This window comes from Varroa jacobsoni, unplaced genomic scaffold (genome assembly GCF_002532875.2).
Source record: "Varroa jacobsoni isolate VJ856 unplaced genomic scaffold, vjacob_1.0 scaffold_452, whole genome shotgun sequence".
Taxonomy (NCBI): Eukaryota; Metazoa; Arthropoda; class Arachnida; order Mesostigmata; family Varroidae; genus Varroa; species Varroa jacobsoni.
Genome location: NW_019213354.1, coordinates 43505 through 61577, shown reverse-complemented (window position 1 = coordinate 61577; position 18073 = coordinate 43505). Strand labels below are relative to the sequence as shown.

The window sequence follows — 18073 nt, the reverse complement described above, 5'->3', positions numbered from 1 at the left end:
GTAAAACAACGTATACTCAGTCAATGGGATTTGTAGTCAATGGAACATATATATATATATAATTCATCATGAGATATACACACGTTTGTAGTGCAGCATATATATGTAACAGTTATTTTCACTTGAAACTTGTTAAACAGTAAATCCCGACAAAGTTTTTTAAAACAAAGCCAGAGGTCCGACATGAATTTTAAAGCTCTACGCTAAAAACTCCCAGCTGCAAAGAACGACATACGTCTTCAATCCGTTCATTATGATCATTTATTTCAAATGTTTTTACATCCAAGGTGTGCAGTCATGTCTAAGCACACAAAATGTAATCGTTGTTCTAGACAACTACAAAATGTTGTAGTTATAACTGATTCTATTCATCTACTTCTCACTGTATTTTATGAGAGCAGAGGTGATAGGCAATCGTAGTAGTACGCTTTAGATCGATCGATACAAACATATTCAGCCAAAATAATTCGTATTGTTGATATGCACTTGTTTCTAGTGGTCGAAAACTACCGCAACCGTTACCGCTTCCACATAGTACATAAAGGTCTTCCTTTGCCTGGCGGGTGTACCAATTTGACTTTATCTAGAAAAAAATGTTTAATTTATTTGAATTACCAGTTTTTTTTTGTTTGATATTAAACACTATTTGTATAATCTACTTGCACGATCTCCGTTTGATGAGCGCTACTCAGTTGTTGTAAATGCTGGAAAAATGATCGTGCTACAAGGATTACTACCAAACTCCACAAAAAATACGTACTGTACATACAATGATGTGTTATTACTACTATTCATTGGGAGGTATAATTAAGGTATACGTATGAACCCAGCCGCACGATCGTAAATACTTTCGTACTATTATTATATTACTATACCTATATTACTAAAACTACCACTAACGTCTAAAGTTTACATTTCTTTAAAAAAAATTGTATGCTTTTTTAATATAACTTTTTATACACTTTTATTATAGTAAGGAAACGTCTTTAGCTTCTCCCTGGCCTTCATTATGGCTGATGGTCAAAATTCATCAGAAATATTCCCTTTAGAAATAAAAACACAGAATATGACACAGCCTGATCAAAAACGAGTTTTACTTCAAATATTATCAGATTATATATATATATATATATATATATATAAGAATTTCCGAGTGTGGCATTTGTAGCGATAAGAGTCACTTCATGGCGAATCTGGCAGCCTAGAATAGGTAGTACTTTCCATTGTTTCATTATATGCTAACAAATTTTAGGATGAATCATCAAAGGAGACACCTGTCTCGTATTGAAAAAGGAAGATGATTCTTACATATACTTCTCTTGGACCCATAACTCATTCAGACATTGTTAGGTAAATACCCTTAAATTGGCACTTTTTTTACTGTTCTTCAAAAACCCGCTTGTCTTCCACAACTGAACGCTTCGAGAAGAGTAAACGCCATTTAATCGAAGTGGTTTATTGGTCTGTCGATTTCCACTTTATTTATTGATGACAGCACAATACAGTATCATTTCAGTATTGTAAATGCTCCAGAAGCAACAGCTTCTACTTTATGTAAATACTAATTTGTCCATAATAGATAAGCAACAATGGCTACCAGGACAATACAAAATTTCCTTGAATGCACAATGTTGCCTGCCATACAGTTTCTTTTCCATCCAATTTACGTCAGAAGAAGGCAGACCTAAAGAGGATCTATTGCTATAGCAAATTTAAGAAGTGGAATAAGAATATGTATGTATGGAAATGTGATGCGGCCCAAGGCCCTAAACCTGACCATGTCTGTCTTAGACAGTGGGCTGCCTTGGTCCAGAATCTCTTTCATTCCTTCTATTTATTTATCCTTACGAGCGATTGTCAATCACCGTCTATCTACAAATAAACCTTAAATCATATTAATAAGAGTAATAATGTAAGAATGTATATACATGAGCTATTAAGGAAGGCCAAAAACAAAACTATCCTAAGGTGAATAAGCATATTGAATATTATCACGGGGAAACTCAATATAATGTTTCGAAATAATAGCGATAAGTTACGAGTAGGTGCTTTACACGCTCGTATAATTTAAGTGCAACTTGGATATTCCTTTCACTACGAACAAAGATTTTGAATTCCAGCATTGAAGAAGGAAACGATTACTGGAAAAAATTCGTCAATATAAATAATGTATACAGACAGATAACGGTCATACTAATTCGGCTCAATTAAAGTTAAATTCATGATGCCTAATTATAAGGATTTCAAACTAACCTTATATATTTGTTCAATAGATGGCTATCTTCAGGAATGACTAATTGGCTCTTAGCTGATAGCGACAAGCCCGAAGGACACAAGATTTGGAGATCTGGTCGTGTTATTATTGGATTGAATGGCCTAGTAGCAACGAGCTGATTGAAGCAACCCAAATACACAGCATTTGCGAAAGCATGCGAAAATATATTAATTGATGGACCTTGCAATGGACTTAATATTTGCTGAATCCTAATACCTTACCATAATCGCTTTAGATTTAAGAAGAGAGAAATCGGACAGCTTACATCGTCGTGCCCAAATAAGGGGTTCCAATCAAACATTGCACCCCTGCTTACAAACATAAAGGCGGCCACCAGCGTCGTTCGCGCTGATATGTCATCAAATGTACACATTAATATTTCTGTGAAAACTGTGGTGAGTGAACATGTGCTTTCGATTAAGAGCCTCGAGGAGTCAAAAGGAGGAAGAAGTAACTGTGAGGCACCCTTGGTCGAGGATTTACTAGGGAAAAATTTTTTTTAGATTGAAGTACTGTAAAATATACAGGCTTCATGTACTTTTTTTTGCAGATCTCGTAACGGTAGCTAGGTGCCAAGCAGGTTTTGAAAACTTATAGCTGTTTTATTGATAAGACAAAATATTTCACGTAGTTCAAGCCAATTGGGCAAATTTCCGCTTATGATTGTTTGAAACCGAATTTCGGTTTTAAACAAACAGGGTCTTGCTTTTATGCACTGTAAGATGTTTCGCACAGGTTTGAAAATGTAAAATAAAAACATTTTTAATAACTGCCGATCCTTGATTTGTACTGTATTTGGCTTGTAAGAACGTAGACTCAAAAATATAGTATATAGCTAAATTGCTTAGGTTCTAGTGGATGGAAATGTCGATCTTGGTCTAAAATTTAGTAAAAGAGTCTTATACAAAGGCCTAATAAAACGAGAACCATCAGCTTACATTGTTTGCCGCTCTAGAACCGCATCTGCCACTTAAAACGAGTTTCTTGTACATATTTTGTAATACCATCTTATAGATTAAATAGTAGTAATCGCATATATATATGCCGCGTTGTGGCTTTTAGTACTGAAGTTACCCGATGGGCTCTGTTTTGTAATTGTGATTTGATGAGCAATTGAGCGTCCACTCGATTTTTTTCTAGAGGTAACACGATTTTATGAGATAGAATAATAAATAGAAGGCATCTAGTCGTTAGCATTCATCTACGTCCGGCCAACAAAAAATACATCCTTTTCTATTGCTAAAACCGTTTATTTACTCGACCGTTGATTGCACCGAAATTTTTGAATTATATCGTCTGTTAACGGTCTGTCGTAAACCTGCTCTTCCATTGTTTATTTTCATTATTGTGGCTCTCTCAGAACCACTGACGTACACACACGCGCATTCAAGAACACGCGCGAACTCACCCGCACGAAGCAGCCGCGCTGTTATTCACATAAGCTTCTCCGCGCTAGCAGACGTCTGTAGCTGCAGTAGTCATAGCTAATACAGGCCGTTTTCTATGGTCCGTCGTTGCTGACTGCACAAAGGTACCAGCATCGGCAGTTCACAGACATACTCAGCTCTACGGCGCACTATCGACTACAGTTGAGCGTGAAACCGCTGTTTATCGCTCCTCTTTCACTTGAACCTTTTTAACCGTTTTCTGTTGCGACTCGTGTTTCTACTACTGGGCTTGTCTGCCAGAGAAGATTATCTCTGTGAACAAATTCAAACTGTGGCGCGGCGGCCTTTTAGGCGCTGCAGTCATCTAGTTCGGTAAGCATAACTGCTGATAGCCGATGCGTCAGCGCCACCTAGCGGAGCCAGGTGCGATCGTTGCAAGCGTATTCAGCCGCTACGACGGGCCGATGGGCAAACGAACCGCAGCTGAACCGGTCATCGCGGCGCTACCAGAAGCCGGCAAAGAACGACCGAATATAGAGCAGCCGCCGCGGACGCTGCGGTGCAGCTATAGGATCGTGGAGGAAAGCGCGTTGTGGTAGCAGGCGAACAGCCAAATGGCCGCCGGCACGCAGAGAAGTAGACACTCATCAGTAGCTTTTCGTGGTCGGCGGTAGATGATGTGCGTTGAAGAAGCCTCAAGTGAATAGAGTGCTTCCAGGGACAACAAACAAACCTCAGCGTATCGCTAGTGCATCCATCGGTGTAATTAGTAACCAGCGTCGATAGTAATCTGCTTCATCAGCAAGTATCCTGTTCTTGTGGCGGGGCTTGGAGGGAGGGAGAAAGAGTATCGTGTTTCGAGAAAAAACAGGACCTTAAGACACCGCAGGAATTGTACCGAAAACGAAAACAGTACTTACCACCCTCAGCACCACCGGCAGCATGATACCTATTAACAGACATACGTAACCATTGCGTAGTGGCTGTTTCCTTGAAGAGAGCTTTAATTGTTGCTTTGTGTATGTTCGTGCGTGACTTTGCACCAGCCGAACGAACTTCAGTTGATCGATTGCTGATTGGTAGTTCAGCGTATGTTCATGTAGTACAATTGGTCTTCATTCTACGTGCTGCCTACTTAGTTTTGTGGTGCGCCAAACGAACTGCCTGGTCGTGCCGTAGCTTCGGAGAGTTGCAGTCTTTATCCGAGGAGGTTTTTAGATGCCGCCGGCAACGAACGTGGCCAGCCTGCAGTGGTGCACGTTTTTGTGTCGAGTTGTTTCTATCGGAAGAAGAACGGTCTCAACAAGCGCCTGCTGTCGTGGTTACTAGTTAAAGTCGCGACAGATAGTATTGACTGCACAGTTTCCACGACACTCTCCGGTAAGTTGCTAATGTTCTTTCATCTCTATCTATGTGTTTATATCTAGATTGTTTATGGATATACGCTATGTTGTCGAGAACGACGCATACAATAATTAAGAACCTGCGTCTTTAATGTATAATTCTAACGATAAAATGTTGCGCTACATCTGGTTCCTAAGCTCGTAACATGCGGGTTGGAAGAGACCGCTCGCCGGTGCTCGGTGTCGAGCACTTTGTGATGCTGCTGTTGTGGCAGCTGCAACCGTGTGGAGGTGGTTCTGTAGTTCATGACGCCGGTTGCCGCCTTCTAATTAGGGTCCTCAGATCCGTAGTCCTAGTGTGCCTACAGTTTACTCATAATGCAAAGGAAGAATATGAATCAGGGATCGCCACTAAAAACACACAACAGCGTAAACCTCTCGTGACCAACTACCGACGACCGTTAATTTCGGTGGTAGCATTGAGCGTTCTATCTTCGGTCAGTGTTGTGGCGACGGCAGATTGTGGGAGAGCCTCGCTGCTGTTGCTTCTGGCAGCAACGGTGTGACAAAAGCTTCGAACAGTCCACTGGTCACGGTGTTTCGTCTAGCGACGGAGACAATAATCGATTAGTTGAGCGGTTAAGCATGTACTAGCGATCATACTTGAACCACATGGTTTATTGGTTATAAAGTGTAAAGAAACAGCTCGAGCTTCACTTTTCGACTTTTTGAGCTCTGCGCATTGTAGAAGGTGATGGACAGTCCCCGTTGTGTTGAAACGCAGCATCCGCCGATTCGTAACATTATTGGCCGCGGCTAACGAAAGTTAACCAAGCAAGTGCTGCGCGCATGTATACCCCTCTATTGGTATGCCTTCCATGAAAAGGAAATCGTTGTTCTTGGATCGCGCTTATGTTTTTACGCGTTTACCGATGATGTGTCTATTGTGGTAATATGGACGACATTCGATAACATCAGTGGACTAGAATGATAATTGGGCGCGAGGATTTTGTTGAATACGACGACAACGACGCCCAAGATGGTGCTGATCGTGATGACGATGGGTAGCCACGAAGCGATGACGAACACCAGCGACCTAGAACAGACTAACAGGAACGAGTTTCTGAAAGGAACGATGATAGATAGTGACGATAAATATTGTTGGTAAAATGTAACCGTGATTGCAAGTCAGATTTTTGCGGCAAAGCAAGTCAAAAAAAGAAAATAAAACAATCAAGTGAGACATGCAAAACCCCGGGTGTCTATTTTTATGACGCCGGAGCCATCTATTTTTTGCGTGTTCGTCCGTCTACATGTAATCGAACAAGACGTAAGAGACCTACAAGGGTCTTCTTGTCCCCTTCAGCACTGTCGCCGTTACCCTCTTCATTCACTGGCTGTATTTTTGCTGGCTAGCATGTGCGTTCAATGGCTTGCTTCTGTGAATTGCGCTTTGTTCCCGAAGTTGTCCACGGTGATGGATGCTGGCTGGAGTCGTCCCGGTAGCCCTTCCAGCTGCTATTGCAGGTGATCTGCGCTATAATAAGGCTACATGCACTCACTCGCACGCTGCGAGTAAAAGCGTTTTTCTACTATTCGATTTGCGTTAATGTCTTTCTTAGTATCTTTTAAGATCTACTTTGGAGATTGTGGTGGGGCCGCCGATTTTTGGCGTTTCGCTTCTAACTGTATGCTGCGCGGTTCTCTCGTACTACGCTCGATATAAATATTTGTATACGACAACAGTGTGCATGTGTACTTGTGGTTGGATTGTTGAGAAGTTAGTCGGCGTACTGGCGCCACTGTTATCGATGCAACAACAACAACAACAACAGTTTGTTTCATGTGTGTGGCGCTTCGCAGTGTCCGCCGCTTGTGGCGGGCTCGTTATTCGCGGCCGGCCTGGTCTATGCGACGCGCTCAGCGTGTCATCGCACCGCGTGTTGTTCGTGGAGAGTTTCGAAGCGCCGCCCAACATTGCCAGTGTTGTGTATAGAAAGACAGAGCAAGTTGTTAGACTCACTCAGCAGTGTATTGTATCTAAACTGTTTGATGTTTATGGTTCTTACCACAGGCTTTCGCGCTTCCTGCATTTGGTCATAGAGCGATTCGGAGTCAGCAGCAGCCAGTCGAGAAGAAGTCGACACACAAACAAGCAAATGAGCAGACATACAAGGAACCAAACAACGAACCTCTTTGGCTTTTTCTCCCAGCCAGTTCGTTAGCCAACTAGCGTGTTGGTCGGCTCCTAAAGGTGCCCTTGTTTTGTCCGCTGGTTGAGAGCAATTATGTCAATGCGAGGTACGAGATTTTTGCCACGCAAGATTCGTATCACCATACTAGCAGTAGGCAGCTTTAGCAACTTCGGACTGGCAAAACACTGATAATTCTAAAAGAGACAGATATGATCATGCTAGGAAACACTAGCAATGAACTGGGAAATTCGTTTTAGCTTAGTAAACAGAGAGTTGTATTCAGACAAAATCTCAATTCGTCCCTTCGCTCCGGTTAGCTAACGTGTGCGTCGGTATTGATCATGATGAGTGTGTGCCAAATAGTGTGAAAGTGTAAATGGGAATCCTCGATTAAGTTTTTCGTTGGGAATAGACGTTTTATTGCTATCGGAGAGCATTAACACGTTCGCAAACAACGAAAGGTCTAATTTTGAAACTTGCAGGAAGTTTAATATACTAAGAAAGCACTACAACGGGCATTTTGTACGTTAATAAATCTCAGTATCCGTGCTTTTCTCTCTTCGTTTTCTAAAGGACAGATTTGGTTCTGATTTGCAATAAAAACAACAGCATGATCCAATATTTACTTCCGTGTGCGGGTGATCTACTTGATACGTTTCGTTCGCGAGAATTTCGAACTGTTTTGTGTCATTCGGAGCATCTACCAATCATTTGACGATAGCTATGCCGTACATTTTGCTTTTATTTCTGCTGATGTTTCAACTGCCTCAGGTGCAGTACCTTTACAGTGTGTCGTCAAATGTCAAAGGATATATGTACACAATAGTCGGTTTAACAAGAGGACGGCGGTATCTTGAATTGGTGTGATAGTTGCTTAGCTCTTGCATTAGATATCCATTGAGGCAGTACTTGTAGATGAAAAAAGAATGTTATATCGCTTTATGTGTGCACTAACAATAGTAACTATTGGGAATATAATTGCATTGTAAATTGGTGCTTCATTTGTACAACAGATCAATTCGCAGTCTCAGTAGGCTATTCAATTTAGGGAAAGGAGATTAAAGGTTGACTATTTGCGGGACCGCATTCATTTAGAGCAAAACTGAAAGGCAGTTTTGAGCAAAAGGTGTTAGGAAACAAGGACAGCGGCAACTTCAAAAACAGTCACATATTTTGCTTGTCTGAAAATTGAAGTGGGTCTTAAGAAACTCTAATTTTTAGCATTTGCGGCATTTCGTTATCGTCATCGATCTTGCATAAATCATACCATTTATATAGACTACATACTACTTGAATCCTCATACCGGTTAAGAGTTGGTTTTATAAAAAAAAAATTATAAAAAAACATATTAAATTTGTAATAAATTTCATGATTGGACACCAAATTAAACTAGTTGATTTAATGCTGATGAACAAATTTTAAATTAATTAGAACAAATTTAAGAAAAATGCAATTAACATAAGTAATACGTAAGTGAAGTCCTAGTCCTATAAGATAGATTCAATATCATAATACTATAAGCTCAATAGCATGAGCTATATCAATATGTACAATAGTATTTATTTAGCTACATTCATGTACAGCTTTGTGTTTGGCCCTAATGAAACGGCTATAATCTTTGGAAAAGCGTTGGAATAGCGTTGGAACAAGCTCAGGTAGACTCACCATTCCATGGACTGAATCGAAGAATATCTTCGCAGTCAGTTGTAGGTTGGTATTCAGATCGGAGCCTATTCATATCGGGGGTGACACGTAGAGGTATTAATGGTCTCCAGTTAAAGTGCCGCTGCGTGCACTGACAGGGCCATTTATAGCTCCTTGGTAAAGATAAGGTGAGCAACCATATCATCGTCATAATTCGGGAAGTAGGTTTGTACTACTTACGTTATATAATTTTTATTATATATATATATTATAAATTCTTATATTATATTAAAATATTGCGTTATATAAAATACATTTTTTAAATACATTTGCCGTCTGAATTTCGCTATCTTTTGCCGAAGTTTGGTGATGTGTCCGTCTTCAACTGTATCAAATTCGTAAATCTCGAACTAAAGATGCTCTCCTGCCAAGTGGTATCATGAAACGTTTAACTGTCCAGTACCAATCGTAGGGTATCCAGAGATGTACAGTGGCTTTCCGACGACGTCTGGCACCACTAATATCTACATACAATCGCTGACTTTTCGCTGATTCAATGTTTTAGTCTCTTCCAGAACCAATTTTTGCAACTGGCATTTACCTTTCCCATAGACGGTTTTGATATCATGTCAGAACGGTCAATTAAAAAGCACTAGGATCTGGTAAATAGTTATAGTATGCATTAAAAAGTATTGAATTGGCACACAAGACAAATAAATACTTAAATTATGGAAGTTGCCGTCGTAGCAGGCTCAAACAAGTTGTCTCTCCATCTTTATTTTTATTACAGCTGTTGTGCGAGATTTGTCAACTGTTGAATGTGGTACAAGTAGAGCATGTTTGGATCAGTTCATTTCAGATTTCGAATTATGAGGGAACAGTAAGTTATTAAATACGCCGTCGTTACTTTTCGATACGTTGTGCAATTATTAGATAATAACAGCAAAGTCCATAGAACGATATTGGCAAGCATGCTAATGAACTAGGATTGGATATTGATTGAGGTTTATATTAGACTTCAAAAGGTCTGTGGTCAAGAAACTAAAAAAGTATTCGTCCTTATAAAATAAAATTTAGTCACTGTGATAAGGAATAAGTACAAAATTAAATAGATGGCTACGATTTTTCTACTGATACGGCCGTACTGCTTTATGGAGACCCTTGTAATTAGAGTTATTCATGACTCTGATTACAGGGGCCTGCCCATTACTACCAGTCAAAATGCTGCCGTTACTATAGACGTGGCATTACATTCAGACCTGAAATAAAATACGTAGGCGCTGCATTTGTTATTGAGTCTCGAAAGAAAACAAGCTTGAATTGGGCACGTATATCATGAACAGCGCGATATATGTCTAAGTTATACGTGCTGTGGGTGCATTTGATACCGGCATTGGATTATCGAAATAGTTATAGAAGGCTGTTATTGGTCTCGTTTTTCCCAGGACGCTTTGCTTTTTGACATAAGTGCTTTTAGGCACCAGGAAACTTTTTGTTGAGCAAATACCGAAAGGTTTCTATTTGTTTTTTTGAGTGCGATTTTTATTTAACCATGGAAAGTTGACTTTTTGTAGATGCTTCTATAACAATCGAAGATTTCTCAGGATTATAGTAACAGCTAAAGGAAGGTACTATTTTGTTTAGGATTGGAGTACTATATTTAATTCATTCAGAATAATAGATTCAATTAATTAATTAGATTAATTAATAGATTAATAGATTCAATTTTAAATAAAATAGTCATAACAGAGGCATCAGCCGCCGTTGCGGCTAGTTAGATACACGCAGTGAGGCGTCTAAAGCAAAAAGGAACACGTAGTCTAACAGATGACTCCATAAAATATACCCATTGATTTCTTCAAATAGTACCATTGTATTGAAACATAAGTTTGAATGTTTGGAGCGCATGTTGCTTAAACTCCATATTCTGAGCACGTTATTTTATTTTAAGAAATATTTGCTAAAAATACTCTGTTTCCTTTTTGAGTAAATTACAGATTGAATATTATACGCGAGGCGGAGACGGTCATTTTAAAGAGAAAAGTTCTGAGGCTCGAGGCATGGAGACCTCAGGCTTTCGGGATTTGTAAATGTAGGAATATTGATCCTTTTTGACGTGTTGTGTTAATTAGCGAACTTGTTTACATTTACGCAAGCAGCGGAACATCTTGCACTATTGTGCCACGAGGACAGATAGTCTCCTGACGAAAATTCGTTCACATCAAAAAAGCCCATCATGACTAACTGGCCTAGAGGGAGTCAAGGCGTTGCCCTGATGGCCGGCACTGTGTGTATTCTTGCCATAGCCATTACATTTGCTGCATACATGAGGTCGCCACAGACGAAGACGACGATTAAAAGAAGGCGATCAGCGGCCAGCCTGTGTAATGGTGTCCGCTCGATATTCAACGAGGTTGTAGGAGATCCAGCACCGGCGCTGGCAGGACCAGAGAAACCTGAGCAGTCTGCGCAGCAGCAACAGGAGTCCCCACAGCTGCCGCCGCCTCAAGGAAAGGCAGTTGAAAATGAAGCAGATATTAAGCCGTCTGAACAAGAAGAGGATAACCTTAGCAATGCTGCGACGGCAGGCACCTCGGAGCGCTCATTAGACCTAGGTGAAGCAGGTGAGGGAAGCTAAAGTATCCATCAATCAGGTGACTAGGGATCGCATGTTCTCTAAAGAATCGTGTCTTCGTGTGATTACCTCGTTGTAAACATGGCTTATCTGGGGCGACGGTATAGCTACTGACCGCCTGCTAATATTAAGGGTTACAATGGTTAGAGTTACAATAGTTTTGCAAGAATGAGAATTAGAATAGTCGTCTGCGATAATGTGTATCGTTGAGGTGTTTGATTTGTTTGACACCGTAAGAGTCACCTTATTAGACCTTAGAAATTCATTTAATATGAGAAGTAGAAGTTAGTAACAATTACCTATCAGTAACAAGCGGTTGTAAGTGTAGAAAATGTCTCTCAAACTTAAGGTGTCACGATGCTATCGGTTATGTATTTTAAATTCAATGAAGGAACTACCGTTAATAATGTCTGAACGTGGGAATGTCTTTTTATACTTCCAGAAGCGGTCACTGACGATGCAGGCCGACTCGACTCAGGCATAGGGAGTCCGAAGGGGACCCCACAACTTGACAAGGGCAGACTTAGCCTTAACCGGTTCGAAGCCCTTAATCAGTCCACGCCAGCGCACAATCTCATTGAGGAGGTGAGCCTAAAAAATTATTGAATCAACTGTTGCAAATTGTGCAATATTCATACCAAGTGTCAATTGTGTCATATGATACTGGCATTATCTTAGCATTTAGCTTTAGCACACGAAGACGTGATCCTCTAGCTAAATGTAAATTATTTCTGTCATTCGATCTCGACGTATTTTTTCTTATCTTTCCCGGCATGTTATGATACATTTGCTTGCAGTCGTTGAGTGCTGTGTGCTACTCTCCTCTCAGCTCATCGGCCGTGAACTCTTCGTCGCTGCACGTTGAGGTGTCGACGATGTCACTTGCCGACACTGAGCCTTCCGGTAGTAGTGGTTTTGGACACGAAAGTGGTTCAACAACAAATAGCGGCGACAATTCCAGCCGACAAATACCATCCGGCGACATGGGTTCGCTCAAGAGTGAAACTGATACTCACATCATGAATAATTCTGTTGAAGTTCAAAGTCAATTGCTATCGTCGAGTTCGCTCGCAAGATCAGCTCAGAACTCTCCAGTGAAACAAGAGACGAAGTCATCTTTTAAAAAATCAAAGGACACCTGTCGAGAAATCGTCACTAATTCTGAAGAAGCACCTGTGAGGAACTCGACGCCAGCCAAGGAAGCAATTATGAAACCCAAAGACGCAAGGAGTCCAGTCAGGTATAGCAACAACTACGTTGCTAACAACAGCAGTAACAATAAAAGCAGCAATAATCAGAAACACAATAACAACAACATCTCTAATTACACTAGCAACAACAAAAGCCGGAGCCCTGAGCACCAATCGAAGCCAAAGGCTCACTACGAACCCGGCGAACAGACATTGGCCAACAAAGACGAAAGGCGAAAAGATAACTGTGAGTTACTTCCCAATGGTGGTAAGGCGCCAACTCCATCAACCAAACGGAAAGTTGTTAACGCTTTACAGAATCCGTCGGTGGCAAACACTACTCAGATGCGAAGATCGGCATCAAATTGGACTGACGATAGCGAGGACAGACACGACAGGACAGATGCCCAACGGCATAGTAGCGGGTCAGACGTTGCGGCGGATGACAAAAGCGAAGGTAGCGCCGACTCTGGTAAAGGTTGGTTCTATTCGAATTCTATTATAAATTCGTTTGCATGAAATCTCGAGAACTCATGAAATATTAATTGTCAAATGGAAAAGCACCCCAGTGAAAGTGAAATATATGGAGGTTCACATAATAAAAAAAGTTTATTCCTAGCAGGTCATTTAGCTATTGTAAAAAATTCGGTTCCAAGGCATCTTTTTGGCTCTATTCCACTGTTTGATCGCAGAACCCACATTTCGAAAAAAGTCGAAAAGCAGATCCCTTATCATCGGAGCGAAAGATACTTGGTTTTGTTTGACTTGGTCTTACTTGAAGTGGTAGTACTTAGAACAATAGATGTATTTATATAAACGTATCTGTTTACGTCGTAGATCTTATGTATTTACTAAGGAAACCTATTTCCATCTTACGTAGGATCCCCGCACTTAATTATTTCTTTACACAGTACAAAACTGGTAATATCTTATCAGATCATTATAATGACACGTTTTGACGTGGTTGCAGGGGGAAGCGACTGCCCAACTGCTGTCATTGTCCCACCCACCGTTTACGAATTCGAATTGGCAGCGGACTTATGCGGTCGTCTGATAGGTCGTCAGGGACAAATCGTGAAGTCGATCAAAACTCAAACGGGCGCCACGGTCACAGTTCGACAACACTCTTTCCACGACCACATAAAGACGGTGTACGTTGTTGGACAAGCTGATGATGTTACCAAGGCTCTTGGTGAGATTCGCAAACGGTTAGTAACAAAATGAAATGAACTTGTTAGCATTAGTGCATCTTTTGGCCAGGTAACACAGTAAAATCGCTAAGCCCGTTATCTTGGCAAATTTTTTGTAGAAAGAACTATTACAGTTATTTTCAAAAAAGATCGCGTATGCAAGAATTCAACTATATCAACTCGGAGTCACTATAATGCTATGGTTTTATTTTCGCGAGTACTTTAATGTAATAATCACAGTGAAAGGGTCACCATTGAGCTGTGCAGTAGAAACCAATTTCCGATGGAGCGTAGCTGATACAAAAAGCTTTTTTGGTTTCAGATTCCCGGCTAAGCAATTTCCACAGGTTATGCTGGAGCCTCCGAAAACCCCAAGGCTACAAATGATGACCCTTCCACCCAACCCAGACATGGTTGAAGTCAGGGTGTGTTCAATAGATGCTGCCAACCGGGTATTTCTACAGCTCGCTAAGAATACCGACATTATTCAAGAAATTGATGCACAGATGGCTTTGCTGTACGGACCGGGATCAAGAATTAATGCGCCACCGTTGGGCCTGGAACCCCCTTGTCCGGGGTCCGTATGCGTCTCGATTCAAAACGGTGTTGCCTTCCGAGCGCTTCTCGTCGCAACAGAACCCATTACAGTGAAGTACGTTGATGCGGGTGGGTACGGCCCTGCTCAATTAGGAGAGCTTAAGCAGATTCGAAGCGATGTGTTGGGATATCCTTTCCAGGCAGTGGAGATGGTTCTGGCGAATATAGAACCTCAATCAGGGGTTATCTTTACTGCAGACGCCATGGCAGCGACACATCAATTCGTCATGAACGTGCAGCACGCCGGCGGTAGATTTTTCGCCCGTGTTATCAGTTATGAAGCCAACGTGACTTGCGGCGAGCTGATAGGGCAAATGCGTGATCAAAGCGTGGTCACTCTTGCAGAGCATCTCGTTCAAGAAGGCCACGCGCGCTGGGTGAAAGCGTGGGATCAGGTACTGTCGAACGAACCTGCCCCGCCAGGCACGGAACCACCCGTACCGACTTTTTCACCTGCTGATTTTCCCCAACTGAATGCAACAAATACGGGTTCGTGGTAGCACCACTGCGATGATTAGACGTGTGTAGACAAGACCAGTGAAGGAATGCAGCACTAGAGGCTGCTTCCTTAATGGCAGTAGCATCAATTTATTGTTCCATCAACACAACACAATCATAGAGGCTGCTGCCAGCTCTCAAAACTTACAGATGCCTCATAGAAAAAACGGATGAAAGCGGAGATTGTGCACCTAATATGTACGGTATAGGCACCTACTAACAATAGAAACATTAGAAGTTTAAATTGAACTGAAAAAACATCGTAAGTAAAACCAGTTCAATGAAATTACCATATTATGTACTTAGTCTAAGTAGAGCCAGAAGCTTAATCTAAAACAAATCCAGACATTACACTCCCGCTGACATCACTTTCGCGCTCACCCTGTCGATTTTCTTTGGAAATACAAAAGCCCCGTTAGGGATGTGTACAGTTACGATGAGAATGTGTGAGATGATGGATAACATGCTAATGTTTCGTTCGTTTACCGTTATCTGTTTCTTCCATACACGATGTTATTACTATTATTGCATATAGAACTTTGCTACTATTACTATTAGTGAGGCTTACTGTGGTGAGATAATTATGATGCTAGTGAATGATGACAATATGTTGATGCCATAAACCATGGCCAATAATACGACCACGGCAGTCTACTGGGGTTAATGAAAGATATATGGAATTTCTATACTAAATCGTCGCTAGATATCAGTCGCAAGATGGCTTCTCAACGGGGAGAAAAATATGAGAGTTATGAATCAGTCAGATGAAACAGCCATAATTATTTCTTGCTGCGTTGTGTGTCTTATACCAGATATACATGGAAGAAAAATACTAAATGAAAACTATATTCGAAATTGTTATACGTTTTTTTATAGAGACTTTGGGAAATGCGTAAAAATGCGTAGTCGATCAGGAATAATGCGACCATCGTCATTGGGCTTGGTTATAGTTGCACGCCATTTAGCTGATACTATTTGAAATCATAAGAAAGAAAATTTTTAATAGCCTTTATCTATTTTGCCTTCTCAATTTTGGTTACTAGTTACTAGCAATGCCATCTCTCTGCACGTAGTCTGTATGCAAGAGATGCAGACGCTTCCTTTTGGATCTTTCGAAATTTGAAATTAGACCATGCAGCAGAAATTTTGAGTCCTATTTTGTATTCCTTATAATTGAAGCCGCAAACAGCCATACGTGAAAATAAATATGCAAAACGAGAGATATAAAAACAATTATATATATATTATATACATATATTAGCGATGTAACGAGCAACTATTTATCGAATATGATCACACTTGATACTACCTTGCAATCTCTGTGTAATCGTTTAAGTAAAATCTAGATATGTAATTGTTGCAGAAAACGTTAGCTTCCGATGAGCTATCTTCTTCGCTGTTAAATAAGGGGCTTATGAAATGCTGAAGAGCTCACGAAGTCTATAATCGAATTACCCTAAATTGTTGAGCTACATATATAACTATTACAAGTTCAGATAGTACTGTTACTGTACGACAAAGAAAACGAATTGAGCAAAGCACCTGCCAATAGAAAGGTGCACACCCCAGTAGAGGCCTGGTTGACTATGGAGCGCCACCATCATGTAAATGTAAAATATACGAAAAAAATAGTCATAGTGTGTGGTAAGCAAAGAGACACGCAAATTAAGGTAGAATGAATGACAACAGATGAGAGCACAAATGAAAATGAAAAAAAATTGCCTGTATTCTGTGTCAGAGTGTGTGTATGTTATGTTACGTTCGCTGTGATGTGTGCAGGAGGCAAATACTGTCATGTGATGACGCCTGTGTGCCTCGCCACGAGTTGCTACCTTGCTGGCCTTATATTCCTTGCCTATGATGATACTTACCATAGATGTTAAAAGAGTAGCAAAGGGCGAGTTCTCGAATCATTTGTTTATCCCTGACATTGAGACAGGCTTTTAGCAGCGACATTGTAGTGCTTCTTTTTGTAACAGTTATATGAAGAGAGACAATAAAAATACAGTATATATTATGTAGAAAACGAAACAAAAATAGTAGAAAATACCAAACACGAAAAGGCAACCGATTAAAAATACAATAAAGGTCATAATTAAGAAAAAATATTCGTCACTGCAAATGAGCAGTGCAAATATTGTTAAAGAGATACAAAACATCTGTAGTATGGCTACACACATGCTGTTGTTACTATAATAACAATAATTATACATAATAATAATGATAGTATTAAGTATATGAATAGTAGGAAATAAGAAAAAAAATGTGTCGAGGTCGCTTGTCATAGAGATCGTAGCGAAAATCTTTTTCGTAAAATTTCGTAGTTCAATTCCGGAATCTGCTACTAGTAGGAACGCACGATTTTTGCATGCTCGTATTGTTTTCGGGCTTTTCGCAAGTTTCTCATGAAGAATCGAAATGAGTCGTAACTAGAAGTAAAAAAATGGAGCAAAGCACAGCATACTTAAGAAAAGCTGAAACAAAAATTGGCAAACATGAGAAATGACTGGCGGACCTGGCGGACAACAACTGAACAACCAATACATACTGAATCACAACTCCAAGTGAATTAACAATCTTTAAGGGGATGAAAGAGCTCAGTGGATGAAGCTTTTTTCTAATGGAACCAAAAAGCACGCATATACATTTTATCGATAAGAACAGTGAGTTCGTAGATCTCTTTGCAGACCGTCTTCGGGAGATATGTGATCGTGCGAGAAGTGGTGCCTTCATTTAGAAAATAAGGACACAGGCGCATGGAGGAAAATCTGTCCTTTCTTTTAATATTTATCTCAAGCACGTTGATTTGAAATAACCGCTAGTAGTAGGTTAAATAGTAAAGAATTTTAATAAATTACTTCTGATTTTTCAGCTGTGAAACGACATTGCAAAGTTTTTTTTTATGTCTGAAAAGCTAGCATGTGCAAAATAAATCTTTTCTTTTATTCGGTGTTACCTAGATGTAAGCGATGTAGATGTAAGGGAGTAGCGAAATGCGCAGACAAACCTTTAACTGTGAAAAATAATAACTAATATATCTTCTACACAATCGTGTACCTTGCTCGAATTGAACAAATAGTTTAATTTCTTTGGTAATCTGTTTATATAACAATAAGT

General features: G+C 40.3%; 1 protein-coding gene across 3 annotated transcripts; it reads left to right on the top strand.

The window, feature by feature from the left end:
• The first annotated feature begins 3539 nt into the window (after positions 1 to 3539).
• spoon (A-kinase anchor protein spoonbill) lies at positions 3540 to 17841 on the top strand. Of its 3 annotated transcripts, XM_022833416.2 has the most exons (7): positions 3540 to 5043; positions 7081 to 7307; positions 10844 to 11470; positions 11924 to 12066; positions 12279 to 13149; positions 13642 to 13879; positions 14184 to 17841. In XM_022833416.2, exons 3-7 carry the CDS (start codon positions 11083 to 11085, stop codon positions 14956 to 14958), a joined length of 2415 nt encoding a protein of 804 aa, XP_022689151.1. In that variant the 5' UTR covers positions 3540 to 5043; positions 7081 to 7307; positions 10844 to 11082; the 3' UTR covers positions 14959 to 17841. The 3 variants fall into 3 exon arrangements, with proteins under 3 accessions (XP_022689151.1, XP_022689152.1, XP_086824518.1); XM_022833417.2 differs by lacking the exon at positions 7081 to 7307; XM_086968392.1 differs by lacking the exons at positions 3540 to 5043; positions 7081 to 7307 and adding an exon at positions 9645 to 9726.
• Positions 17842 to 18073: the final 232 nt, after the last annotated feature.